The sequence below is a fragment of the Schistocerca gregaria genome, chromosome 1 (genome assembly GCF_023897955.1).
Source record: "Schistocerca gregaria isolate iqSchGreg1 chromosome 1, iqSchGreg1.2, whole genome shotgun sequence".
NCBI classification, from domain to species: Eukaryota; Metazoa; Arthropoda; class Insecta; order Orthoptera; family Acrididae; genus Schistocerca; species Schistocerca gregaria.
Genome location: NC_064920.1, coordinates 1,151,621,399 through 1,151,642,624, shown reverse-complemented (window position 1 = coordinate 1,151,642,624; position 21,226 = coordinate 1,151,621,399). Strand labels below are relative to the sequence as shown.

The 21,226-nt window shown below is 46.5% G+C and overlaps 1 protein-coding gene across 3 annotated transcripts in view; it reads left to right on the top strand.

Annotated features, from left to right (window-relative positions):
- LOC126284061 (autism susceptibility gene 2 protein) overlaps positions 1-21,226 on the top strand; it is a 633,203-nt gene that overhangs the window by 597,206 nt on the left and 14,771 nt on the right. For all 3 annotated transcript variants that reach the window (XM_049982668.1, XM_049982679.1, XM_049982658.1), the window contains exons 6-9: positions 7,821-7,863; positions 18,058-19,547; positions 20,061-20,139; positions 20,262-20,427. In XM_049982668.1, the coding sequence (XP_049838625.1) occupies positions 7,821-7,863; positions 18,058-19,547; positions 20,061-20,139; positions 20,262-20,427 (1,778 nt within the window). The remainder of the gene's footprint in view (positions 1-7,820; positions 7,864-18,057; positions 19,548-20,060; positions 20,140-20,261; positions 20,428-21,226) is intronic.

Genomic DNA, 21,226 nt, shown 5'->3' with positions numbered 1-21,226 from the left:
GCTGCTATCTACAGTTCGGGTACGTTTCTTGACGGTGAACAATAAAAAAAATAAGAATAGGTCCTAATAAATATGTCCAGCAGTTACTGAGTGAGGTTCCTCGAAAGACATATCGCCGAGACACAGAAAATATTTCGGTAGGTGTAGTCTCCTCAACTATTCCGAAACACACCGTATGTCCCAAAAGCCGGACGTGCGAGAACCTTGGTTTAATGACGCTTCCATTGATTCTTTTTCCATCATTCTTACTTCAGAATAGAAAAAAACATGAACTAATATTAATTCCAAGTCTCGTAAGAAATTTTCCGAGAAAAAATTACTCGAGTATACGCGAAAAACTGGAATGTGTAGCTGTTGCGTCTGGCGCGGTTGATCAAGTAGTTCGGTTTCCGATAAAAGATTAGTCGAGCAGTGGAACGTTTGGATGTTGCGTCTGGCACGGTTGACCAAGTAGGTTCTTTATTCTCTGTTCTCTCTTTTTTGTACGCGCATCGACGAGGGGTGTTAGTGGAGGGGTCGATAATTGGCTGTATTCTCGCGTGGTGAAGAAAATCGCCTCTACCGCAAAGCTAGAGGGGCGTTACTGGCGGTAATTAAATCATTTGATTTTCATCACACAAAGCGGAAGGGTCCCCTCGGCATACTGCCTTTAATGTAGAACAGCCTCAGTGTAGTTGCAGGTTGAGATTAAAAAAACACCAGATTAAGGGAGGCTAAACTGGAGGTTGCCTGGGGGCGCGGGAGAAGTGGCTTAAAACTTTCATTATACACAGCCAGCTATCTAGCTGTGGCGTCCCTCGTTTATTCTTCTTTTTTTTAAAAGTTTTCTTGCAACTTTCAGAAGTTTTGACTTGCGGTAAAGGACACAGTTAACGCTCAGGAAAAAAGAGGAAATCTGTGTAAGACTTGAAGAATTAGCGGAAGGGCTCTGTGGAATAACAATTAAAATCAGCCCCCCCTCCGGCGTCTCTCTGCTCCCCCCCCCCCCCCCCTCTCTCTCTCTCTCTCTCTCTCTCTCTCTCTCTCTCTCTCTCTCTCTCTCTCTCTCTCTCTCTCTCTGTGTGTGTGTGTGTGTGTGTGTGTGTGTGTGTGTGTGTGTCAACAAAGGCGGGTAAGGAAAGTACAGGTTGGCGGAAGCGGGAGGGAGAGCTATAACGGAGCAGGGAGCGCACGTATAATGAGTCATTAAAATGCAATTAACATGGCGTTTCTCTGGGCGACCTGGCTATTAATTGCAATTTATTTAATAATCGGAGTAATTTGGCGCTGATTGCGCTCCGCGACAAGTGGCGTGCGGTTGTTGATTCTCCGCCTCTCCAAACTTGGCGCGTAGCGGCGCTCTTCATTGATATTCGGGTGGGCGAATTTACGGCGCCGAGCAGAGCGCGCTAATTCGCCGCCGGGCCGTCTGATGTAGCGAGTTGGCTCGTAAATGTAATGCGATTACGCAGCGGGCCTTGAAATGGCTGCGGAGCCAGATTATCGCCGCTAACGGATGTTTCGTGCGCCGAGGGCGCTCGAAGAGAAGGTGGTTGGGAGGTGGGGGCGGAGGGAGACATTGCCGTCGGCCGCATGCCCGATGGATGGATGGATGGATGTGCTGCATCTGCCTACCAATAGAGGCCCGTTCTACAAGGAGGGTATCACTTCCTCACTCATGGTTAATCGCTCGAAAGATCTTACAGATATCCCGCCATTTGAAGTGCACATTCGGCGAATACACTGAGGCGAACACAACTCCTGGGATAGCGATAGCCACATGTACAGATGGCAGTAGTTCCGCGTACACTAGGTATAAGACGGCAGTGCATTGGCGGCGCTATTGTTTTTTTAAAAAAATCTTCTTTTCGGTTCGCATGTTTATTCTGTTGTCTTTAATGTGGTGGTCTCGAAATGTCACTCTCTTGTCTAGCTTGATGCCAAGGTACTTGACAGTGTCTGACCATGGGAGATATCACTGAACTGGATGTGGAGGTTAGCAGGTATCCTTCTGTATGTATAAAGATGGCTTGCGTCTTCTCCGCGCTGATGGTTATCGAACCAACCATCACCTACGGTTCTGAAATTTGGTGAATGGTCTCAGATATCAATACAGCAAAGGTAGAAAGGGTACAAAACAAATACTTAAGAATTTCTGCTGATGCAACAGAGACAACTCCACAAATCATAACATACCTAAAATTCCGGAAATCTTTCGAAAGAAATCCATAAAATTTTTCCACCAAACCTCCGACTTCAACCACCTACTCATCAGGAGTTTGAGAGAAAATCCACCCAACCCCAGAACAAAATTCCCCGTCATGACCAGTACCAGAAACTTCAACGTACCATGATAAATATTGCACGTTAAATACAAACACCCCACTCACACTCCAGATGTCCACCATGCTAACGGTTCTCTTCTGCTTATCAAATTAATGGTGACAGCAGATGATTACGCGGTACGGTGGAGAGGCTTGAAAATGGTTTAATGTAAAACCGAAGTCGATTGAAAATGTAATTTAGTATGGAAGTGATGTCCCAAGTACATAAACGATGCACGATCGCCAGTCGTAGCATGATCTATCGGAAGAGTGATGTATGTAGATTACATTGATTTATGTTGTTTTCAGTAGCCGGTCGAGTGATTCGTGGCGTAATCTGCACAAAATTTGTCGTATGTCGTTACATCTCTCTCTGTACAAATTAACGTGCTGGCATGGGAGACACAGAGGCAAGTCCATCAAGGATCGAACCGCGAAGCGAGCTAACGACAATGGTCTGGTAAACCGTCAGCTCGAGTGTGGTTATTAGGCGTATTTCCACCCACCTTTAGGCAAATGCTTGGCTGGTCCCCCAGTCAGAACATGCAGCACACAAACAGTTCATAAATGATGATACAGACAACAAAGTTTGCACGATTCACAAGGTAACTGACGGCTGTCGCGATAGCTGTACCGAGTACAAAGTGAAATAACAATAATTTCACTAAATCGTAAGAAAAACATGGGCGCCTCTACAACAGGATAACTGCTTGGGAAGAGAGAGAGAGATTGTGTGTGTCAGTCTAACTGGTAGGAGCCTAATCCGTGTGCAGACTCGACATGTTTGATGTAGTCTTAGGGGAAGAATCATTCCATGGGCTCTTCTTCTTCTTGCGTTACGGCCACTGTAGGACCACGGGTAGCCCCTTCGTGGACTGCATTTTCTTCTTCTTCTCTCAGAACCTCTTCATTCTTTGTCTTCTTCTCTCCCGCTCTTCTTCCGAGATTTTCATTTTCCGTTTCTCCTGGCGGCTCCACTGGTGACCTCCTAATCTTTTCCTGTATTCTTGTCTGTGATTGATCTCCCGCATATTTGTCGGTGTAATTTGTTCCTCCGATTTTCCTTTCCTTCGACCTTGATCCCCAATTCCAACCAGCCCTTCCACGGGCTATTGAAAGAGGTGCAATATTTTGTGCTAGAAATTGCCACAGAAATAGGATTATAATGCGGTTGTGAGTGAAGCACTTAAGTAAAAACCGTGTATACCGATAGCAAATCATTGTAGTTGACATGCACACAAAAGACGCATTATTTGATTTATTTTCGACTAGCCTCGCTGATCAAATGCGAGCAATCTCTGATACTGCAACACTTCAATGGTTTAAAGCACCGCTTGGCATCGAGCACGCGACGTGTGGCGTTCTCTCTGTAACATTGAAAACGAAGTGGTTAGTTGTCTTGTAAGGCGACATCCCTCAGAGTTCGTACAGGTAGTCTCTTCCACTGTAAATTGCCCCACTAGCCAACAAAGAAGTTTACGCACTTTGCGGTTCAGCGTGAATTCGCCGTGACGCAGTGGCGTACGTCAGGTGTGAGGCTGGTGTGCGGCGCCGCCACACGGCCAGTGCCAGAATTAGCGTGTGATCCAGCAGGAGGGTCTCAGTTTTCCCTGGGCGCGCCGCCGGGGTTTTTATTACAGGCCCGGCCCGCCGAGGTGTCATTAGCCGTATAATGGAGGCGTGCCGGCGCGCCCCCTCTCCCTCCGCGGCGCACCTTTTGTTGGCTGGCCCCTGTAATTTGGCGCGGTCGCCTCGCCTCGCCTCGACTCGCGTGCGTCCGCCTGCGCCGCTCCGCACTGCGCATGCGCACTGAGCGTCGTGCCCCGCCGTTCTCTGTGAAACTCCCATGGCGCGCCCATGTTATTAATAACGGCCATTCGCAAGGGGCTGTTGTAAAAATGCGCCTAAGCGACGCACCACGCCGTCTATTGCGCCCCGGTACTCGTTACTGCACTGCCCAACAGCTTGATATTAATAATGACTGAAGCGAGTGCTCAGTGCAGTATAAAACAAACTCACTACGCTCCGCATAAATTCACCCACAGTAGACACTATACCACCTAACTGTCTGTGTTGTGGATAAGAGTCACAATTCAGCGAGAAAGACCGCAAGTTCCTACAGGTACGCCACACTCAGCGGAAGCAATCATAAAAAATTACGAACAACTTCAGTTGGAGAGACCACATAGATAATATTGTGGGGAAGGCGAGCCAAAGGTTGCGTTTCATTGGCAGGACACTTAGAAGATGCAACAAGTCCACTAAAGAGACAGTTTACACTACACTCGTTCGTCGTCTGTTGGAATATTGCTGCGCGGTGTGGGGTCCTTACCAGGTGGGATTGACGGATGACATCGAAAGGGTGCAAAAAAGGGCAGCTCATTTTATATTATCACGTAATAAGGGAGAGAGTGTGGCAGATATGATACGCGATTTGGGATGGAAGCCATTAAAGCAAAGACGTTTTTCGTCGCGGCGAGATCTATTTACGAAATTTCAGTCACCAACTTTCTCTTCCGAATGCGAAAATATTTTGTTGAGCCCAACCTACATAGGTAGGAATGATCATAAAAATAAAATAAGAGAAATCAGAGCTGGAACAGAAAGTTTTAGGTGTTCGTTTTTCCCGCGCGCTGTTAGGGAGTGGAATAGTAGAAAGATAGTATGATTGAGGTTCGATGAACCCTCTGCCAAGCACTTAAATGTGAATTGCAGAGTAGTCATGTAGATGTAGAAATGATCAGATCACATAAAGCTACTAAATTGGGAGGGCTTTGATTGCTGCGTTTCATCCGCTGTTGCAAACATTCTCCGCGGGATTAACATCGGGTGATATAGCAGGACCAGTTGAGATTCATCAGACCAGAAACGTCTGCACGCAGCGTTCTCAAAACGGCTGTTGGCGTCTTGAAAGAAACACTGCAGTGTTAGCAACACGCTCTTCACGAAGTTATAGTAGAGGCTTATGCCATCCATCTTGGACTGTGGTTAGGAAACTGCAGCTGTTTGTGACAGTAAAAGATACTTTAAAACAATTACCTGTGTACGTCATTTTTTCTGTCACGGCGCCTTTCGAGGGCATACACGCAGTTCTCCGGGTGAATCTTTAGGTACATGTAACGTAAACCAGCGATTCACCTGAAGATTGGTGTGTAAGCCCACGAAAGGCACCGTGGGGATTGAAAATTAAAACTGACTGCCCCAAAAGATTGTTTTAGTCAATCTGTTAATGTAGTAGAAGGCTACAATAAACGTCCCGGTTCATGTTGACGCCAACTCGAATCATTAGACCCAAATCATTGTACGAAGATGATGATGATGGTGATGATGAGGTCCCATACTCCGAGGAGCGTATGGGACGATTTGGGAGACCCGCATCGCCGTACTAGGCAAGGTCCTAGTGGAGGTGGTTTGCCATTGCCTTCCTCCGACGAAAAACACACCCAAAACATCACAGGATCACCTCCGTCTTCAATTACATACTCGACACAGACACCTCTTTTGGATGTCAGTGCACTAGACATCTTGCATTATTTGGAGGGGAAAAGAAAAGGGGCGCGCGCGCGCGCGCGCGCGCACACACACACACGCACACACACACACACACACACACACACACACACACACACACACACACACACACAATCGCGACCACACTACACGACTTTAGTCACCTACTGCGTTTGGCCCATTGGAGATCGCGCAGTCTTCTACCACTGTGAGCAGTGGGCTTGCGCTAGGTATCAGATTTCAAATGGCAACTGCAGTGACGTTGCCTTTGCAACGTTCGCTGGTTGAGATGTACCTTCAGTCACTCGCAGTAGCAGTTCCTGCCGCAGTGAAATCACTGCCGCCTTTTGAATGTCAAGTTTTTGTCGTTTGTTTATCTCGCTATCGTAATTTCAGCTGTAGAGCCATTATCACCTTTGCACTGGAAAATACCTCTACAGCGGAAATCACGAGGACGAAATAAATAAATAATAAAAATTGGGGGCATTACATTAAAAATAATCCTGCCATGTTCGAAACCGATTGTCACTGAAAAGGCGTGACATTCGTATCTTGTCTGTGTCGGTTAGGATCATTTCACGACAGTTTTATGGTTTCGGACGACAGTCCATGAAAGGGAACCCTTGTTCAATCACTCAGTGAATAGTCGGTCTGTTAAAAGACCCCCCCCCCAATCTCTCTCTCTCTCTCTCTCTCTCTCTCTCTCTCTCTCTCTCTTCTCTCTTTTTTCTTTTTTCCTTAGAAACACTTAGAGATATGAAGTTGAAATTTATCCCACATACTGAACTCTATAGTCCCCTTAGACGTTTAAGCTTCTAAGTGAATAGAGTCAAAAGATACAGCCATATATGACACATATTTTGATACTCGCAAACTCACTCTTCACAGTCTATATCGGCAGATGAACTATTTATATCTATGTCCGGCCTGGCGGTGCAGAGATTAAGCGTGTGCCTGGAAACCGAGAGGTCGCGGGATCGAATCTCTGTTGGGCCACGAATTTTTCAGTCTTCGTTTTAAGCTGGCCTTCACCTCTCAAGTATGTGAGGAGTCGTCAGAAGCAACACGTGTTTGAGTCCACTGTAAATAGTAGGTTAGAGATACAGAAGTCGCCAAAGTGGCGTTCAGTAGAAAGATTTGCACCAGGCTACTGATCCTTATGAAGTTGTTATTATCTATGTACATCATTAATTTTCTGAGCAACAAATCAGAGCACGAGGCATGCTACATTTATCAGGTTTTTCGTATGCCATGAATAGAAAAGGTAAGTACCCTCCGCCACACATGCCGCTAAAGTGGATTGGGGAGTGCCGAGGCAGATGTAGATTTTGCGCTTCCGCATTCGGTCTCGTGGTAGATCTGTAGCTTACTGTCACTCCTGAATTTTGGTTTACACAGTGCGTCGCGCTGAACGAAAGTGAGCGCACTAACGTTGCTGGAAATTTGACACGAAGTTCTGGCGCAGCCTTCAGAAGCGCTTGTCGTATACGCGATTAGGCGGGGCTATCTTGGAGAGGTGTTAAGAGAATGATTGACGTCAAGATCCGGCTGGTGGCCGGCGCTGTCAACACCTTGCCAGGGAAAACCCATCTCGCTGGACACGCCTTTGTAGCTCGCTGGATGGAACGCGTCTTCTGCCTTTCACTTCTTCTGCTTGCTTGTTTGTTCTAAATGGGTTTGTTTGGAGAGGTGCCGTGTTACACGCCGAGCAACAACTGACATCAAACGACGTCTCTAATCGGCTGACTGTGTGTGTGTGTGTGTGTGTGTGTGTGTGTGTGTGTGTGTGTGTTTCTTTCTTTACCCAAGCCACGATGTGTGTTAAGGCCCCGTAAAGTCGGTGTAAATATTGATCCTATCTCAGTGTCTGTGAAGCACGCCTGGGTATTTACTTTTTTATTGTGAGCGAGAGCTTTTTACTGGCACGGCCCGCGTGTGTAAACACCGCCGCCTGCGTGAGTTCCTGGTAGCAGCGACTCAAGCCATCTCTCTCTTTCTCTGTTGCAGGGGTCCGATGCAGGCTCTGATCTCTTCACCACCACTCGGAAACGTAAGTAATCCTGCACGCTTCTTGCCGTAATTGGTTAATTAAGTTTTCAGTCTGCGCCCCTGTCGTCTTGAATGGTATTTGCTGTGTGTACATCAAGTTTTTGTTCGTTTGTCAAGTGAATTATCTGTTGCGTAGCCGACAAAGGAGTTACGTCGGCCATAAGCAGTTTGTTTTCGAAGATCACTACCAGTCACAGGGTTTATTCGCTCATCAAATAAACTTTTATCACTCAGTATTTTCATCACCAGGCAGTAACATTCACTATAACCGTGGCCTGAAACTAACAGTAGCTACCATTACGTGCTTTTATAGTTATAGTAATTGCATTGACTGACTGTTCCGTCGATTCTTGGTAGAATATTTTATATATTTTGAATGAAACACCCGCAGCACCGGCGCAAATGCTGTAGAATATTACCCCAATGTTGGGTGTGTTTCATTCATAATGTTAAGATAATCCTTCAGTTTTCGTTGCAGTCACTTGCGCAACTGAAAATCTTGATGTGTATTGACACCTAGATCATTTCACTATTTTTTAACAAAAGCATTAGAAGCTGTCTGAAATTACATAATGCTTGTGTATAGGTTTTTGTTGTTTCCAGAATGGAACTTTCACATAGCAATAGTGTCTCGTTTTTCATGATACATTGGCTACTGCTTTTTAAACTTACTGACTGGGTGTGTGTTTGGGTTCATACTTACGGTTCATGTATGAAAAATAAATTCACTCTCGTCATCTTCCTTTTTTCGTTGTAAGAACTCGTCCCGATTTGCACAGACCATAGTTCAACTACACTTAGTTTTCACACAGGTTCTCCTTTCACAAGCAGTGTAGCACGACACTGCACAGTCATGAGGAATATACGGTAATTTGAGGCCACTGATGTGGATAGGCCTATGTAGACAAAAAAGCGATACTCGTTTGGCAGTTTCCGGTTTCACAAGTGAAGGTGCAAAAAACTCATTGAATTCTTAAACACACAATTGAGGACCAAAAAGGTAGGGACACGCGAAAAGGAGCATTGTGTATTGACAGCCATTTCTATAACACCATATCGTACCGCACTGTTTATAGTAGAAGGTACTTGATGCCATTATTAATTGCTCATCTTTCTGTTATAAGTATTTCTTTCGTAGATAAGGTCTGCCCATAACATTAACTGGCACAGATCTACTCTGAACTACTCTAAAAATGTATATTGTTGCAGGTAAATTCTCGATAATGAGCAAGTGATATCAGCTATTATATAAGCTATTATACGTAATGTAACTAGCAAACTGTATGATTTGTTTGTGATGTATTGAGGAATACACGTGAATGCAGACTTGTATCCCAACTGTAAATCGTAACAACTACTGTGGTGATGTTAGGTGGCGTTTTTAATTTCCTTCGGCGAGTACCTCACTAAGTTACACACCTGGCAGTCACAACAGAGAAACAAGTTTGTCTTACTGCTGCTCTTATTGCATTGGGACGTTTGTGTAGGGTGTAATTACTTTCAGCTTATCTAGTTTGATGTAGTGGCTCTTTCGTTGCTATTGTTTTCCTTCATTCCTTATCTTAAATGGCTTGCGTGTCAAGCTGACCGACGAAGAACTAACAACACATTCCGGATGATTGTGTCACAGATACTTCAGTATCTTGTAATTAGATGTCTCCCTTTGCAAAAACATGCGAGACTGATGATGGGTGTAGAAGAGGTTTTACAACGCAGAATCGGTCTGTTTGAGTGAAGATTCGATGAAATTCGGATCTTGTCTGTGACGCTGTAGGATCGTAATCGATGACAAGGCGATAAGAAATGGGACAGTAACTCGGCGCTTTGCTGCTGGAGGAAAAGCAAAATATGGATGGTAGGCCGGGGGTTTGAATCGTGCTCCTAAAGTCCAGTCTGTTAAGCGTTACATCACCCTACGGTGCGTTATTGACATTGGATTAAGTGTCTGCATATGTAAGAGGTGAATCCGAACTCTACCGGCAAAATCTCGGAGGTTGCTCAAGTATCCTTGGCCTCTAGTGGCTCCTTACAGAGTAAGGGCATTCCGGTTGATATCTTTCCAGGTTAGCCTTACATCTGAATTGCACTTCAGATATCTTTGTGTCTTGCTTGGAGACAAACTTGCTCCAAGTCACTTCGAGTCTGCGTGTCGACAACACCATTGCCCAATTTAGTCTTCATACTTAAATATTTTTTGCGTTCGGTCCTGCTCGCTTGTGTCTCAGGTTCAATTTTCCAACTGTGCGAGTCCTACGTTAACAGCGACAAACAGCAGCGTGGATAGCTTCACTGATGAAGAGTTGCCCGGCGTGCACCTCCTGTATGCGTTCACTGAATGCAGTAGAAAACTGGTACACCGACGCTACACTGTGAACCTCATCGCAGCAACGGCTACTGCATTATAGTACTTTCGTATCCGAGGGTTTTTACGTGACAGTGTTTCGTGTTCTATGTTTCAGTGATTACGTAACATAGATATTTTCACTGTTGTGCAACTATTTTCTCGAAACGAGGGTAATGGGGGTAACAAATCGAATAAAACATTCCTACGCTACTTTCCTTCGAGCAAGTACCACAGCAGTTAAAAATTTCTCAAAAGGCAATATTTCCGCCATCGACTTTAATTACTGTTTGTTTCCCTATATTGAATTATTTCGTCTATTATGCTTTTTTCCAGTGGTGACTGGTCTATATCCGTGTCATAATTAACGTCATTATTCTCTAACGAGCCACTGGACGGATCACTTAACCAAAATACCCCTAAATTTACCCTGTTGTTGCCTTCGTCGTCGTCCTCGTTGTTGTTGTTGTTGTTGTTGTCTTGAATCCGAAGACTCGTTAATGCAGCTTTCCACAGTAGTCTATCCTTTGCAAGCCTCTTAATCTCTGGATAACTACTGCAACCTACATGAGCCCCCCCCCCCCCCGCCCCTATCACCATCACCATTACCATACTGGCGATTCCTTGATTCTTCGTGTGTCGTATCAACCGATCCCTTCTTTTAGCGCGCTTTTACCATAAATTCCTTTTTCCCCAGTTCTAGTACCTCCTCTCAGTTATTGTATCTTCTACACACTACATTTCAAAAGCTTTTGTTAGTTTCTTGTCTCAGCCGCTTACCATCCCCGACTTACTTTTGTAGAAGACTGCACTTCAGACAAATACATTGGAAAAACTTGCTAATACTTAAATTTATATTCGATATTAACATATTTCTCTCTTCCAGAAACGCTTTTCTTGTTCTTTGCAATCTACATTATATCCTCTCCGCTTCTCGCGCGTCGTATACGACACGCGAACCTTGTAACTTTTGTCAGCATACAGAACATACGTTCCGAAAATATGCGCATCTTCCGCGATGTTTCGGTAGCTGCCGCAGACAGTTTCATAGTTCTGCGTCGTTACTTACTGAAGTTAGTCATTGTTTCTCTGATATCCACAGTGGAGGAATCCAACCAATAATCTTTGAAAACGATTACTTACTTGGGCTGGTGATCACCTGCTGCAGAAATGTTTGGTGGATAAACAAACTTGACAACTAGTGGAACTAAAGACAATAAATCCTGTCTGGCTATACTCAGTGATTTTGCTGCCCATCTTCTCCTTGTAGTGTATCATTTCCTAACTTAATTCACTCACTCCGTCAGCATTGCCTGAGTCAATTCAGTTATATTCCTTTACCGCTATATTACTTGTGAGTGTCTTCGCTTTATAATTTCTTCTCAAGAGGCTATCCATTTCATTGAACTGCAGTTCCTTTTCTGTCTCGGAGATAAGTGTCATCCGCAAACCTCTTCGTGTCCCTGAACTGTAACGCTGTTTATAGTAACTATTAGCCTTTTCCCAGCAGCTTTGCCCATGTACCCATTTGACACATGTATTGAACACACCTCCTCACCCTCTCCGTGTCCACCCCGTCCTCCCACCTTCATCTGTGTATCTCTTCCCCACTCTTTCTGTTTCTTCATCTCCTCCTACCCCTCTCTTTGTTCACTTCCTCCACCCCCCCTCTCCCCCCCCCACTCCCTCATTCTGTCCATCCCCTCCTCTGCTCATCTCAAACTGTCAACAACTATGCTCGTTGACATATATATTGCCTGCATTTCAGCTCAACAGAGCAGGACAATACTACTCCCAGAGTGTGCCTTTCATGCAGGCCATGCTACTCATAAGAGACTTAAAAACCATTTGTTTGCCCCCTGACATACAGGTCGTCGTGCACAGCATGTCGATTAAGCAGGCCAAAACTGCTCCAAGATAACACATCTGTCATGCAGGGCAGCCTACATGTCGGCTCCTGGAAAAACACGGTTTTGCCCGTATCTCCGCTCCTATTGGAGCTAGGAGGTGATAAACCACACAGTGCCGATACTCGTAAAGTCTGCCGTTCCTGTGCCAAATTCGGTTGAAATCGATTCAGGGGTTTGGGGAGGAGATTCCAGACATACATTCTGCTTTATATACGGAACAGATCACTGGACAGTTAGGTTTCCAGCAGTCACATTATGTATCTCAACGCCCTCGGCACCAGCCTTTTACGTACAACGTTATCCGGCTCGTAAGCTCTTAGAATGGCTCCAGAGTGGGAGCGCTAATTTATTCCGGCTCTCTGTGCTAAGTGAGGCCGAAATGCGCGTCTTCTGGCGGACGCTGGCGCGAGTAACAGGCGGCTCCCGTGTCGGAGGCGGAACTGGCCGCCGTTAAATCACTGATGACTGTTTAGAAACTCCGGCGGGTCGCCCGGGGCGCTGGACGCGGGCCAGCTGGCAGCGGCTCCGGAGATTTCAGACACAATTTGTTACGGCCGGGCCCGATAAAGTCGCCCGGCTATCTGTCCTCCACAGCGCTGCGCCGCGCTGCGCCCCGCCCGTAAAAAACCGCCGCCGCGCCGACGGAAAGCATCTGGCGCTTCACTGCGCAGGAAAGTCTGCGGGCTTTGTGCCACATAATGGGCCAGTAGTGACGGCGAATACCGCTTTGCTGTCGTCTTCCGCTTCAGCGTTCCGTGCCAAGCACCTGTTCCCCTGGCACGTCTCGCATTCGCGAAGGTGTTTGGAGACTTGGGCTTCGGAATCGAAAGAGACAGATGAGAATTCTGCTTGAGGACACTGCTATGGACAGAGGTCTACACGGATGAGAAAAGTAAGTCATCGTTTGCGCAAGTCACGTTTCCGATCCCGAAAGTCTTTTATACGCATTTGTGGACATTCAAATTACGTTAATCATTTTACCAGTTGGGTGCGCCGGAGCTCTAACGGTATGAATTCAGTTGGCCCAGATTTTCGTGTAAGGAAGTTGGACCTCGTAATTTACATTTCACTAAGAACGTAGTGGTCGATCGTGATCATCTGTTAACACAGCTTAGGCCGTCGTAGTCTTGATAGTTCAATAACTTACAATAAGTTACGGCTTTCTGTCGTTATTAATGAAACGTATTTTGTAAAATTTTTTGCAAGACATTGCTGGGAAACTCAAATGAAGTATCGGAAGTTCTCCCATACTGCATACCGTTTAAAGTGATTAATGTATGATGAGGGGGTAACGTGGTGACTTTGAAGATAATAGCGATCCAAAGTTTGAAAATATCTGAAAACCACATTCGTTCAGTGAACTGTTTCAATCGTAATGAGCATATTGAGATTGATTTGAGTCCTTCAAGTTAGCAAAAGAGGCAAATGAAGAAAACAGGCATGATCGGCACTGTTACGCGATATAAGCACTTGATAGAATTATGGTAAACACTCGTGGCTCACAATGGAGGGCTGCCGTCAGCTACAGCCGTGAGTGTTTGTTTAATTTTATCGTGTTTGTGTACCATATGACGATGCCAGTCATGACTGTATATTTTATTTGCCTCTTTTGTTAACATAAAGGACGCGGACCAATTTGAAGATGAATAAAACCTGTAATCATACACTGCTGGGGTTTCTACATGTTGTTATTCGTATAGTTTATGTATCAAGTGTCCTTTAATTCACGATGGTGTTAAATAACGTTAATGTACTATAGTTCTCAATGTAGTAAGCGTTGCATTGTGTATGTGTAAAGGTATTTAGGGTAAAGGTTTGACACATTTACTGTTTTTATACTGAGCCTCCGTACCAGAGGTCGCTAACGCAAACCTGTGCGGTGACAGCGATTCAGAGGTAAGCAGGCTCGAATCCTGGCTGTGGATGAAGTTTTCACTGTCAGTATTTGGCAGGCTGGGGGAGGAGAGGACGTGGCGTAAAATTTCTGATCACCAGTTATTTCGACAGTGTCGAGGCTTAAATTCCAAACTTCTTCGAAGTGAAGGCATGGGACACTGTTGGTTATGGGGACGGTAAGCTTCGACAGCCTCGTCGGTGCTATTGGAGAGTAGTGGGCTGTGTGCCAGCACCCTCTCCCTTCACCCTATCTGTTCTCGCCTCCTCCTCCTCCTCCTCCTCCTCCTCCTCCTCATCATCATCATCATATACACAAACACTACGCTACAAGCTACACTTCAAAAATACACATACGACTCAACTTTCGCACACCCACACCTTTAGCTAGACTACCGAAGCGCGTGGAGCAAGAACACACTTTCCGCTAGGCGGTTGAACCTATTCCGTAGGATTTCCCACAACATATTTCATTTGGTATACAGAGCGTTATTAGTGTCGCCGTTTCCGGGACACTGTACATTAAAGCCAGTGAGAGTTGCGCTCCATCCTAAATGGGTAATAATTACGACTTAAACCAACAATATTTTTTATTGCCGATCGCATGTAATGCAGATAGATGAAAACGGCAATACTGATACTGGCTCCTAACTTAGATTATTTATTATTCCGAACATCCGCATTTGCGGTCACCGGAAGCTCAGTCGTTTCGCAGACAGTAATTAGCGTGTGCCAGCTATTTAGTGACGGACGCAGTTCAAGAGCTTCCACCTCAAATTACAGTGTTTGATCGCTCCTTAACACGTAACTGCGCCGAAGGAGGAAGTTCAAGAGTGAGTCGTCGTAATCTAAGAGGGAAACAAGTAGTACTGGAAAAAAAAGTTCAACGCTATTCGTCGGGAGCATAAGGAGCGGGGTATGTCGAAGAAGTAACCGCCATAAACGCAGAAAACTTAAGTCGTAGCATTGTCAGACAATTGCGATTCTTCAACTTTTATTTTGAAAGAAACAGCGCCTACTTAGAAACAGACAGGCAGACCAGAAGGCGAGAATTCCTACAACATTTATTTTTTACTAGTGTATTGTAACTCGTTAGAGAACAGTGGATAGACGGTACGTGTAATAACATGGATATTACACCGTTTTCTCCTCCAGGGAACTAACCACGTAAGTAAGGGCTTATACTCGTAAGTTGTTTCCCAATATCACAGAGCAGCCGGCGGTGTTAGAAAACTGGTGGTATCGACTGGTCCCTTGAAATGATCTTGCAGTCTAACGGGCACGACAGAAAATGGCTGCCCTTTCGCATTTTGTTCTGAAGGAATTTCAGAGAATTCTTGCATTAGTACTTGACCAAGTACTGGTCCGACGAGAACGTCATTAGATAGAGGCAGCGAGATGCAGTTACAGGTTTCGCCGGCAGAGCGACGGCGACGAGAAAGTGTGCCTAGAAGGCATCGTCAGAGAAAAGTAGATAGGTAAACTTTCGGCCGTCAACAGCGTAGTTAACGCGCTTAGCGAACCGTGAAGAAGAATCTCTCTCTCTCTCTCTCTCTCTCTCTCTCTCTCTCACTCACTCACTCTCTCGCACACACACACACACACACACACACACACACACACACTTCTATGCTAATCACATTAACGCTTTCTCGACGATCCGTAGCTGGAGGGTCCGAAAGAGAACTTCCATTTGCGTCGTCGATTCCGGTCTTTTAGACCACACAAGACTTCCCGGTTTTATCCTTCCTGTGTATGCGTGATAGTTTACACAAGAACTATAACAAACACGCACAGAGTCATTACAAAGGAATATAACAGACCTTTTCACGAAAGGCGACGGTACTGACGGTAACCGTGTTGAAGAAGCAACTTTGGTATTAAATGCCTTGCTGTTCATTCTGTGGTGGGAACTCTTCACTTTTCTTTTTCTTTGCATCAATTATCTGACTGCCCTCTACAGCTCCCTCTAGTATCATGGAGGTCATTCCCTTATGACTTAACAGATGGCCTTTCACCTGTCCTTTCTCCTTATCAGTGTATTCTACATAATCCTTTCCTATCCGATTCTGCGCAGAACCACCTCATTGCTTACCTTATCAGTCCACACAATTTTCAGCATTCGTCTGTAGCACCACATCTCAAACGCTTCGATTCTCTTCTGTTCCGGTTTCCCCATAGTCCCATGTTTAACAACCATACAGTGGTGTACTCCAGACGTACATTCTCAGAAATTTCTTTCTCAAATTAGAGCTATGTTTGACACTAGGAAACTTCTCTTGGTCAGGAATGCCCTTTTTGCCTCTGCTAGTCTGCTTCTGATGTCCTCCTTACTCCGTGCGTCATTAGTTATTTAACTGCCTAGGTAGCAGAATTTCTTAGCTTCATGTGTTTCTTGACCATCAATCACGATGTTTTCAGTCAATGCCAAGCCGAATAGCTGCTTGCATAAGGGGCATAGGTGGACCAACGCGTTATTGACTTTCTCAATTTGTGACGCTCTTTGTCTTGAGTAAACGGCCCAGATTTTTTTGAAATTGTAATTTCGGTTGTCTGTGCATATACATCACATTTGTGGATTTCTGTCCCATTCGGGTAATTCCTTCGCGGTGCGTCGTTTGTTTTGTCTCAGTGTTTTCATCGGTTAATTGCCTGGGGTTGCTGCATCAGGGTTAGTTAACGCGACTCGAGTTACCTCACAAAACTCAATTAAAAAAAAAAAAAAACTGGTATCCTATTTATAGCAGTATTTTAAATATCAGAAAATGATGTAAGGATGCGTATTTTTTGCCTTCGTTTGTATCTCGTATGTGACATCCCCGTATGTCGTAGCATACTGTCGTGGCATACCTCATTGCGAACTAAATGAGGTTTTGTGAGGATTAAAAGGAGAGTTGCTGATAACTGGAGAAGATTGGACCGAGGCAGTTACGGTTCAGAAATAGGAGCTTAATAAGTAAAAGAAAAAAAAGACTATAAAAATGTGATAGTGTTGGCATTTTAACAAACAGACGATGGGTTTTCAAATTGTCAAAATGTTTTTTTTGTGCCTTTGAAGCTAAAGTTACGTGTTAAATCTATTTTCTTCAGAGGCGCTTTTATTCGTGTGTATTGGTCACTTGTCTTAACTAACTGCAGCAGATTCCAACATTACGACTTATGTCGATGAGACTTCTGGATTTGACTTCCACATCCCGAAAGCCTTCCCTGCCCGCGAGCCTTTTTTGGGCAATTACGAGACTCCGTGTTTAGTTAACAGATTAGCAGCGGGCGCTCAATTACCGCGGCCTCTCACTGGCGTCCGCCGTCCCGAAAAATAGGCAAAAAGGGGTCAGCGACTGGCTCCGGACTGTCTGGCCCTCCTCTCTGAAATTAGCTGCCTCCTGGTCGCGGCTAGCGTTCTCTGCCGCTCCGTCGCGGCGTTCCTGGCAAGAAACGTCGACGCCTTGAGCTGCCTCTCAGTGTCCCGCAGTCACGTGCAGAGTTCATACGTACAGCCGTCGTCGGTAGGTTGGTGTTGTTGTTGTTGTGGTCGTCAGCCCGAAAACAAGGTTGATGTGCCTCTCTCATACAGTTGATTCTGTGCCGGTGTATTCATTTCTGAATTACTATTTCATCTTATATACACGTGAACTTACTTACTGTAGTTAAGCCTAGGTGTGCCCCGTACATCCCCACATTACCAATGTGCCGATTACCGGTAAGTAATGTTAACACGTAATAGTGCGGTCAGATCTCCTTTTTGGCGCCATAATGTCATTTCAACAGTAGAATTTAACCATCGATATAGATTTGCCGTGAGAGCTATCTATATGTTTTGCAAGTTGTAACATTCTGAAGTATTGCACAAGAAAAGTCTTCTAGAGTAGTTGTGCTTGTTCATTTGGCGTCTCATTCAGAAATATACTTGTCAGGTCTTTTTAGGAGATCCTGTAGGCCTATTTTGTTGCTGTAAACGTTAATCCGCGATAGAAGTGAAGCAACCAACTTTTGAAATTCGATGTCCAGTAATGGGGGTAGCTGCAGAGAAGACATTTCTGTTCTGTTGCAGATGAGTTACCGGGTAACCCACCACCGCCCACAGCGGCCCTCAACAATGGTACCGGCTCACCGGGGGCAGGTGGCCACCGCAGCCCGAGCCCGTCGCCGTCGCCCACCCCCACCCCCACCCCCACTCCTATCGCCGCCGCCGCCGCCGCCGCCTCCAACGCCGCCGTCTCTGCCGCCTCGGCTTCGGTCATGTCTGCGCTGTCCCACCCGCTCCACATACAACCGCACCACCAGCCGCCACCGGTGCCCATGCAAGTGTCGCCGCCACATCCACAGCAGCAGCAGCAGCAGCAGCAGCAGCTGCAACAACAGCAGCAGCAGCCAGCAACACCAACGTCTCTTCTCCAGCAGCAACAACAGCAGCAGCAGCAGCAGCAGCAGCAGCAACAGCAGCAACAACAACACCAACAGCAGCAGCAACAGGCCCAGCAGCATTCACAGCAAGCACTGCCACTGCCAATGCAGCAGCAGCAGCAGCAGCAACCCCACCAACAGCCCCCGCCCCCACGATTATCTAGCCCTCTTCTCCCGCCTCCTGCGCCAGTGCACCCGCATCACCACCAGCAGCAGCAGCCACCACCACCACAACAGCAGCAGCTACCGCAGCACCAGGCACAGCAGGCTGTGCACGCGTCTGTGGTCGCGACCTCGGCTGCAGCCGTGTCGTCTCCCTCTGTGGCGCCCTCGAGCCTGCCCGGCGCGGTGGCCGCAGCTGCCGCGGCGCCGGTGTCTGCTCACGTGGCGGTCCCCGTCGCGGCTACCACGGCCGGCGCCTGCCACGGCCCCCTCGGTGCTCCCGTGCCGACGGCGACGGCTGCGGCGGTGCGCAGCCCATCTCCCGCCGGTGTCACCGTCATCCCGGGTGGACCGCACGCGCACGTGGGCCATCCCCTGTCTCTGGCGCACGCCCACCTCCACGGCCACCCCCACGGCCTGGGGCACGGGCATCCCCACGGCCACACCCACCTACACGGCCACGGGCACCACCACCACCACGGCCTGGTACCCGCTCCGGGACTGTCCTCGGTCCCAGCGACGGCGGCGGTGCCCCCGACTTCGGCTGTCGCTCCCCCACTGCCGGTGCTCGCCAACGGCAGAGGTCCCGGTCCGGCTGTGTCGCCTCCGCAGTCGCAGGCGGCGCTGCCCGTCGCCACGACGGCGGTGGGTGCCCTGCCGGGAGTCGCGGGCCCGCCGCTGCTGGGTTCGCTGGGGCCGCCTGCTGCCGCTGCCACTGCAGCTGCACCGGTCGCTCCGGGTCCGGGACCGGGTCCCGGGCCTGCCCACGGCCACCCTGCGGTGCCTGTGAGTGCTGCTGCTGCCCACGCCGCTGCCGCCGCAGCTGCGTACCATCCTCCGCCGCCCTCTGCGCTGGCTGGCTATCCCGGCTATCCTCTGTATGCGCCCTACGCCTCGTCGCTGCAGCACAGTCCCTACTTGGCGCCACCCTCGCCACGTGCCATAGTCTCTGCTGCAGCTGTCGCTGCAGATGCGGTATGTAAACCCTCCCTTCTTGTCTAATTCTCAATATGTCGAGTTAAATTTCATTAATTACAGGCATGTTTTGACTGTGGAAGTACGTAGGGGAGATGTAGAGTATTAAGAAATGCATCTTTGAAAGAGACCTACTAAGGGTGGTTTCTATACTATTAGTAAAAATTAAAAAAAAGAAGTAGCTAATAGTTTACTTTGCAGTTTAGCATCTACTGATTTACCAGTATTTAAAAAAAAATTATCTTGCCAAAGATGCTTTGCCACCATAATCAGTGCACCAGACTGGTGGTACCTTCCCTAAGAATCTCTATTGGATCTCTCTCTCTCTCTCTCTCTCTCTCTCTCTCTCTCTCTCTCTCTCTCTCTCTCTCTCTCTCTCTCTCTCTCTCTCTCTCTCTCTCTCTTTCTCTCTCTCTCTCTCTCTCTCTCACACACACACACACACACACACACACACACACACACTGTAAATGTGCCTGACACCATTTACTGATGGCCATTTTTTTATTCCAGAGAGCAGCAAGATCACCTTGCGCAGCTACTTCCAAGGTGCCGCATCATAGCATAGCTGCCTCAATACCCGTAACTGCTGGTGAGTTCATCGGCTTGTGTTATTTTGTTACTATTGGTCTTCTTTTGTTTCACAGTCGGTCTTCCATTATTGTAATTCCACATCACACAAACTTCATTTTAAGTTGCTGTTCTTTGTTTCAGCATCAGCTCCAATTGCCACCACAACAACGGCACCAGCAGTGGCAACAGCTACCGCAGTGGTAACGACGACTACCACAAGTCACCGTGATATTCTGACGACTCCTGTCGTAGGTCGCAGTCATTCGCCACGGGGCCACAGCCCAAACCGAGAGAGGGACAGCTACAGGTAGAGTTCATTCTGTTTGTTCGGCAATTGCATAAACTCGCAGCATTTCCCCTCACCCCACCTTCTCTTTATCTCTCATTCCTCTGTCTTTCCGTCTCTTCCTTCTACTGTCACTTTCTTGTCCTATAAATGTATGTTGTCTACCCATTAACTAGGTGTTAACACCACTCTATTCTATTTTCTACTCATTTTTGTATTTTCCTTTCCTGTGTTCCTCATCATCCTGCAATATTTACAATCTGCAGCCAGTCAATTTCCTTTTTAATCTTTTATTTTTACAACACTCTACCATCTTATTTTCTCATTTTTCCTCTCTGCCTGTATCTTGAATTTAAAATTATGCTATGCTGTTTAATACAAGTGTAGCTCCTTTTCGTTGTGGGTTATATGCAATTTTGCTGATTAACAAAAAGTTAGAAATAACTCCTTTAATGTGCCATACTTATCTTATTTTGCTTCCATCTAGCATCTTTACAATTAAACCTTTACTCCTTTCTTAAGACAACAGTAAGTAGATGTTTTTGTACTTGCATTGTTACCATTTGTTTCTGGTTACTCTTTTACTTGTTAAATTATAGGCTGATTAAAATTAGTTGTTATTTGGCATCTTGGAATTGAGTTCCTCCAGTCATATGAGGGTTGTTCAAAAAGATTACAACCTTATTTTTTTAATGTAAAACCAGCAATAGCATTGGGGCACATGGACTCTGAGGTTGTAGGCATATGTAATGGGGATGCCTGCTCTTTTTTGTGACCCGGAAAAACCAGTTGATAGCTAGCTGTTGAGAAGTGAACAAAT